We start from the raw sequence: 7,616 nt of genomic DNA, 5'->3' as shown, positions 1-7,616 counted from the left end.
AGCTGCGTTCTGAAATGGAAGAAGAAAAGAGACAAGCTGTAAATAAAGCTGTGGCCAACATGCAGGGTGAGATGGACAGAAAATGTAAGCAAGTAAAGGAAAAGTGTAAGGAGGAATTCGTAGAAGAAATCAAGAAGCTGGCAACACAGCACAAGCAACTGATTTCTCAGACCAAGAAGAAGCAGTGGGTAAATGCCAGTCTTTTCTAGACTGTTATTTCTGAAAACGTACCGCAGGTATGATGCCAGTTAATTCAGAAGGTAGCTGTGGCACATGCAGAAGATGTTTCTGAAATAAGATCAAATGTGAAATGGTCAGCTTTAGTTTTTAAAATTTTATTAACAGTCCTATGATCTCTCAACCCCAGATCCCATATTACTGTGTACTGCTCAGGATTATTTTGTTAAATTGAGATTATAATACCTTAGTACATATTTATTACAATTAACTTATATAATTTCTCCATCTATGCAAATATTTTATTTGGGCAAATTGGCTGGCCCTAACTTTTACCTGGTGATATCAGATAGGTAACATCCAAATGGTGAAATTATAAATGTAATTATCACAATAAATTAAAGAGTTTCAGATTTCCCTGCACTTAACATTTATACATTAGATTTTGTTAAAGAAATCAATTACTTTTACTTTATAGTAGTGACATTTCATTGGTCTCTAACTACCCTCCCTTATACCTGACCAGCTAGTGTCATTTGTCGTCATGTCCGGCTCGCGAGTCTCATCCTCCCCACCAAAGCGGGAGCAGATTCTGAGTACACAGCATCCAGGTGCTCATCTTACAGCCGCCACAGTGCTCAGTGAATTAGGGAAAAGTCTTGCTCCCGAAAGCTCATAACTTGGTTTCAGTTGACTATATAAAGTTCTGTGATAAACTTTAATTCTTCATTTTATCCAGCCTATATTATATAAATACACATAAACTCTTCATGAAAGAAATATTTTTAAATCTGTGACAAAGATTTGGCAATAAGGAAAAGAGAAACAACATATAATTTAGAAGAATACATGAAGATAATTTGGTAGGAAGAGGTGGTGAATAACAAAATAACTATTGTTAACAAAAGACCAGGCGATCTGTGGAGGGAAAAAGAGAGCTTTATTTTCTGTTAAAAAAAAACAGCCTGCACATTGGGTGGCACAGCCTTCAGTACAAGTGAAAGTGTTCTCTCCAAAGAAGAAAATTTCCATATTCTTTAAGAAATTTCACTGGTGCTAGTAAGGTTTTGAGGAGCTGACAAGCTCTGATTGGTGAGGGATGGCAGTCGGCAAAACTAGTCTGAGAGTTGCAGCCAGCATTTTGTGTTCCAAGTGCTTTTCCCCCCAGCTTCTCAACTCAGTTTTAGTTGGATAAGACAAGAATGACTGAATTTGTGTGATCAACTCTCACAATATCATTAGATAGGAATGAAGGTAGCTCAAAATAACAGAAGCACAACACCCAAAGACGCTCATGCCTGTAGTCCCAGTGCTTTGGGAGGCCAAGGCAGAAGGAGTGCTTGAGCCCAGGAGTTCAAGGTTGCAGAGAGCTGTGATCGCACCACTGCACTCCAGCCTAGGCGATGGAAGAAGACCCTGTCTCTTAAAAAATGTTTATGAGTAGAAATCTCTTAAGTTTACTAATAAAGAATCAAGAAAATGGGAAGAAGAGGCTATAATTATAAAACTGTCTTTTATACCACTTTACCATTTGTGAAATAGCTGAAGTGGGTATTTTTGTACTCTTCTTTAAGATGAGGAATTTGAGACTTTTTAAAAACCCAGTTGGCAGAGCTGAGCTTTGTGTGCGCATCACATTGGGTCTAGTAGACTAGTAAAAGGGTTAGAATTCTTTCTTCTTGGCCGGGCTCGGTGCTCACGTCTGTAATCCCAGCACTTGGGGAGGCCGAGGCGGGCAGATCACTTGAGACCATGAAACTCCATCTCTGCAAAAAATACAAAAATTAGCCGGGTGTGGCGGCACGTGCCTGAAACCCCAGCTACTTGGGAGGCTCAGGCAGGAGAATCTCTTGAACCCAGGAGGTAGAGATTGAAATGAGCTGAGATTGTGCCACTGCACTCCAGCCTGGGCAACAGAGCGAGACTCTGTCTCAAAGAAAAAAAGAATTCTTTCTTCCCAATTACATCTTTCATTGTTGTAAGACGTAGAATAGTATTACAGGAAAGCATGTAGGCATGCCAGATGCCGGATAACGGATGTCACGAGATCCATAGAAAGATGCATCTATTAAGTATACCCATAGAAAGGGGGAAATTGAAAACGGATGAATACACGAAGAGTAGGTCCTTGGGGGGAAGGGATGGTGGTGCTGTGTAAAGTCTTAAAGATGAGGAAACTAAGACGTTAAATAGCTCGATCTGAAGCCGTGTGACCAGCGGGTGGCACAGACCGCAGATGTGAATCCCGACACGCCTCACTCAAGCTGTTTCCAAAATTCACTCTGCACCTTTCTAATGGGGATTTTACTGAAGGTGCAGGTGCTGAAATAATAGATAATAATGCATACGATACACAAGCAGGAAGAAAATTGGAATTTTTAGCATCAAATGTAGGCTGTTCTCCCTCCAGGGCTCTCACCAGCCATCAAATCTGCATGTGTTTATCTACAGAACTTTCACATTTATACTGATCTATTGTCAAGTGTTTACATTCAAAACAGTCTCTCGTCTTCCTTGCCTCACCGTGGGTGTCTGTTCATGATACTACCATTAGTTCACCAAGCCAGCTTGGAACTTTAGCTTTACTTTTTTCACTCTTCTCTTCTCCCATGACCGGAGTTCAACCACAGTACTATGGACCCTTGCACTAGAACATTCTTCGGGGGAGGTGTACATTGTGGGATGTTTAACAGCATCCCAGGCCTCTGTCCGCCAGTAGTACCTTCTGCCCCAAAGTTGTGACAGTCAAAAATATCTCCAGATGTTGCCAAATAAGATGAAGACTGAGACTTGGCCACTAGATTTGAGGTTGTAGGTGACCTTGCTAACAGCATATTAGTGGCATGGGATGAGTAAAGACTGCAGCGTATGTTAACAATGATGGGGAGAGAAGAGAAGAATTTGAAATAGGGAATTTAGGCAAGTCATTCAAGGAGCTTGTGGAGAGCAGAGAAATGCAAGTGGTAGCTGCAAAGGGATGTGAAGTCAAGGGCATTTTAAGAAAAGAAACGGGAATGACCCCCATAGAGATGGAAAACACAGGGGCGTCAGGTACCACCTGACGGCAGCTTGAGTTTGCTGACAGCCAGGCATGAGCTACAGTCATCCCCAGCGCTCCCTCTCCATCTGCTGTGCATAAAACGTATTCAGATTCCACAAAAGGTTGAGCCAGAAAGATCTGTTAAAAGCAGCACCTCAAGAGTCTGCCGTTGTAACCCATCTCTCAGACATCCACCCCCAAGTCTAAAGACTGCCCGATTTCTTCCCCGCAGTGCTACAACTGTGAGGAGGAGGCCATGTACCACTGCTGCTGGAACACGTCCTACTGCTCTATCAAGTGTCAGCAGGAGCACTGGCACGCGGAGCACAAGCGCACCTGCCGCCGGAAAAGATGAAGCTGGCCCTTCCCGGAGTCACCCCGACGATCACTCTTTTCAGACACAGCGGTTTTTGTTTCCAAGAAGCCAAAATTGTTTAGAATTTGCTTCCCATTTTGCACCAGCCTTTAAACACTTTTCGTGAAGAAATTTTGCACAGTAGTTTAAATCTTTTGTTAATGCTCCTCCGAAGTTTTCAGGGGTAAAAGTAACATCAGTGGAGGGTATTATTTTAAATAAATTTTAATTGAGAATTTGTTGCATTTTCAGCAAATTTTAAAACATTTTTAGGTTTTACAGAGATTTTAACCTTTAAACAACAGATCTTTAAAAAACAGGTGAATACAAGTGAGTTTAACAAAGAAACATTTAGAATAGATCTGAATGTAAGAACTACAGAACTGTTTCAGAAATAAAACATACTACCTTGATGTGACATTTTTTTCTTAACCTTATTGAGCTGGTTTTGTTCAGCTTAATTTACTGTTCAAAGGCATTATCTGTTGGTCACACCAGTGGGTATATGATTGAATTTAGGGAACAGGGTTGACACAGCAGGGCTAGTCCTGCATATTTTTTCTTAAATATTTCCCAATTGTGTTTTTCATTATTTCTTTTCAATATATAACTTTTATAACAAATTATTAGCTTTGATCTTGTAGTTTAAAATTGCAGGGAACTGGGGTAATCTTTTACTGAGCTGGATCTTAGAGAAAATGAATATTTAAATTTTAAAGTTTGCACATTTCATCTTTGTCCTAACATGAGTGCTTGTAACAAAATAAACAACAAAACGAAGAGCCAAAAACTACCTTTATCCATATGTGAAATTACAGATGAGGCATACAAATTTATTTAATGCTTCCCTTCCCTTCCCTTCCCACATATCATCTCACTGCCTATTATCTGGTGTCACCTCATGTATTGTAAGTTAATACTAAAAGAAGAGAAAGCACTTAAGTTTCACAGAAGCCGTTATGTTTGTAGTAATGGGTCATTGCCTAATGAACTCCATCACTGTACACAGAATGAAGAATAATGCATGTTAATTTTCTTGTATTAAAGATGCCGTGATTTGTAAAAAGTCTGTATTTTGCGGAATGTCTGGATTAAGAAGCATTACCAATAGGAATGGATCGATAGTTGAATAATGATTTTTTATACATAGATATATAAAATACAGCCAGGAAAACTTAAATTACTTTTCTTTTAAAATAATCTCACAATTTATGTGTTTTTTTTTTAAGACTGATCTTAGAACAAGTCAAATTCCCATTTATCATTTAGTTATTTTTTGAGGTTAGAGAAATAATTTGTAAATATTTATTTAGACCTTTGATATTTATTAAAGCAATTACTCACAATGGAAGTGAAAGAATCAGGAGAAAAGCCTTTTAAAAAGTTTTCTCCAGGTTTGTCAGGGTCACTCTAAAGATAAAAATGTAACTAAGTCTTCTGTGAAATGTCCATCTAATCTTGATGCTGTTGCAGATGGTGGTGACACAAGTTAATTGACAAACTACTGCCAAATGGTGCACAATATTTTGTAAAAAGTACCCAGTAGCCCCATTTCATAACAATGTTCCTAAATTATGCAGTAACTTGGCATCATCGCTCCCTCCTTGTTGCTGTGTAATTAGAGTTGCCACAGCGTGTGGCGCTGATGGACGTGTCAGAACCGAGAACACTTAACCTTCTTTGATTGTTTTTCAAGTTTTAAGACTTCGATCCACCCCTATGAGAGCAAGTAATTGTGGAAATATTTTTGGTGTAAAATCATTCCAGAGTATGTAATATTTAACTGATAGCTGCATGAAAGTGAGATTCGTGTTACTTTGGCTTTTTTGTCTCTGTTGACACGGTTGCACATTTCCAAGTTACTACAGCGTGAAAACTGTGTGTTTAAAAAAAAAAAAACAAAATTAAAAAAAGAGATTGTGGCCTGGTTTTGTAAAAGTTTTAGGTAAAACTACAATTGATTGTTTTAGGAATCATTATTAAAAATTTTCTGCAAATCATAAAGCTATATCGAGGTGTTGAGCTTAGCCACTATGCACATTGTAATTACTCATTGTGGCTGTCCAGTTCTATGATGCATTCTGGCATTTTGTAAGCTGCTCTGACTAGCAATATATAGATTCATTTAATGTGTTAACATTGGTTAATAAATGTATTTAAAAAAAAACTAGCTTTAGAAATTTATTTAGTCTAGCCCCTATATCCAACCAAATACTACTGTCGCTAAATGTTGGTCATATGCTGTGGCTCACTCTTTGGTGACTATTTAACTTTATATAAAATCAGTGTGTGAAACATTCATTCACCCAAACATATAAATTGAATTTACTTTCACCAGATCTCAAAAAGAACATACATGATATAAAAAGGAGAGGATGATGATTGTATCAGCTGCATATCAATTATTGCAAATCAGCCTGAAAAACAGACAACTCAGAATGGAGCAGATTCTTAATTGGAAGCCAGCTGAGGCTTACCTTTTGCTGTTTTCATCTCCTTGTTGGTATGGTGGTTGCAGGTAGTTAACCAGCCCCGGTTCTTAGTGCCAACATTAACCCAGCCTTAGTCGGTACTCTCTGGTTTTCATCAGTCATGCCCTGTAGATGCATCACAACTGAGATCAGATGGTTTAGGTCTGAATATTAAAGTCCCAGCCACTGTAGGACTGTAACGTTTCCAACAGTAGTAGTAGTATTCTATTCAAGCTCATTTTGTCTTTGTTCTTCTAGATACATTTTGCTAAGCAACAGGCTTACTGGTCCTCACTTAAAAATAAGGTGTCGGCCGGGCACAGTGGCTCATGCCTGTAATCCCAGCACTTTGGGAGGCCAAGGTGGGCGGATCACCTGAGGTCAGGAGTTTGAGACCAGCCTGGCCAACATGGTGAAACCCTCTACAAAAATACAAAAAAAAATTAGCCAGGCATGATGGCAGGTGCCTGCAATCCCAGCTACTCAGGAGGCTGAGGTGGGAGAATCACTTGAACCCAGGAGGCAGAGGTTGCAGTGAGCCGAGATCGCCCCATTGCACTCCAGCCTGGTGACACAGCGAGACCCCGTCTCAAAAAAAAAAAAAGGTATCACTTGTCACTTTATGAAATGCCAACTCTGATTCTAGACCTTAATTATTAGAATTGTGTTCTAAAATAGTCTTTTCAATAAAAAAAAGTTGACAAATAGGAAACCCATATCTATAATACATGAGTATCACTAAAAATTTCAGTCATTGATGACAGCAAAATGAAAGAAGGCCTCTGGGAGGGCGTATGGAGGGAGTGAACTGACAGGGTTGCTTCTGTAACTGGGAGCAGACACAATTGAAGTAGTGAAGCAAGTGGCTGAGAGAATAAAAAGCAGTTTGCCACTTTCCAATATTAAAAGAAAATAAAACTAGAAATGGGACACTTGTGTGAAAGTGGTCTTTTCATAAACAAGAAGGAAAAATGTGCAATTGTAGCAAAGCAATAGCTTTGGTTGGGCTACTCAAGACAAGATAGGTGTAAACAGGTAAGTTTAAAAAGATTTAATAACTTGCTCAGACTTACCCAGTAGGTGAGTGGCAGAGCTAGGTCTCAAGCTCGGTTCGGTTTGATTGTAAAATCCATTTTCTTCACTCTTACGCTAGGCTGAATATACAGATAGAAAATTACTTGACAAACATTTGAAATTAAAATCATCAAGTTCAATACATCTAGAATGAAACCCATCACCTTCCCCTGCCTCACTCCACTTCTCCAGTCTCACAGTCCTGGTCACCCAGACTAGACTATGATGCAACAAGTGGCCTCGCCCTGTTCTTTGCCTTCAGTCTTTAATTCAGTAGTTCTCCAACTTGTGACATCAGGATCACTGGAGGGCTTATTAAAGCACCACTAGGCTCCACCTCCAGCGTGTGCATTGCTCCCAAGTTCCTAAGTGTTGCTGATGGGAACATCCTTTGAGAACACTGCTTTACTGACATGTGGAGGGGAAAAAAAGAAAAAAGAAATGGACCCTTTCCTGAAAAGTGCACATATACATACATGCACAGATAATGCTGCATAAA

General features: G+C 39.4%; 1 protein-coding gene and 1 long non-coding RNA gene across 9 annotated transcripts in view; one reads left to right on the top strand and one right to left on the bottom strand.

Annotated features, from left to right (window-relative positions):
* Window positions 1-5,739, top strand: part of ZMYND11 (zinc finger MYND-type containing 11) — a 74,183-nt gene extending 68,444 nt beyond the window's left edge. For 3 of the 8 annotated variants that reach the window (XM_017862178.1, XM_017862172.1, XM_017862176.1), the window contains 2 exons: window positions 3-188; window positions 3,450-5,739. In XM_017862178.1, the coding sequence (XP_017717667.1) occupies window positions 3-188; window positions 3,450-3,572 (309 nt within the window). In that variant the 3' untranslated portion in view covers window positions 3,573-5,739. Of the gene's footprint in view, window positions 1-2; window positions 362-3,449 lie in introns of those variants that run through there. The other 5 variants (XM_017862177.1, XM_017862171.1, XM_017862174.1 and 2 more) reach the window with 3 other exon arrangements.
* Window positions 232-7,309, bottom strand: LOC108522074 (uncharacterized). Its single transcript, XR_001883364.1, has 3 exons — window positions 7,117-7,309; window positions 6,050-6,169; window positions 232-288 (listed from the first exon to the last, which is right to left on the bottom strand). It is a non-coding gene; the product is annotated as an uncharacterized LOC108522074 (long non-coding RNA).
* Between the last annotated feature and the right edge of the window lie 307 nt (window positions 7,310-7,616).

The sequence above is a fragment of the Rhinopithecus bieti genome, unplaced genomic scaffold, assembly GCF_001698545.2.
Source record: "Rhinopithecus bieti isolate Rb0 unplaced genomic scaffold, ASM169854v2 scaffold_64050, whole genome shotgun sequence".
NCBI lineage: Eukaryota > Metazoa > Chordata > Mammalia > Primates > Cercopithecidae > Rhinopithecus > Rhinopithecus bieti.
The sequence above is the reverse complement of the archived record's forward strand: the minus strand, read 5'-3'. Positions and strand labels throughout refer to the sequence as shown.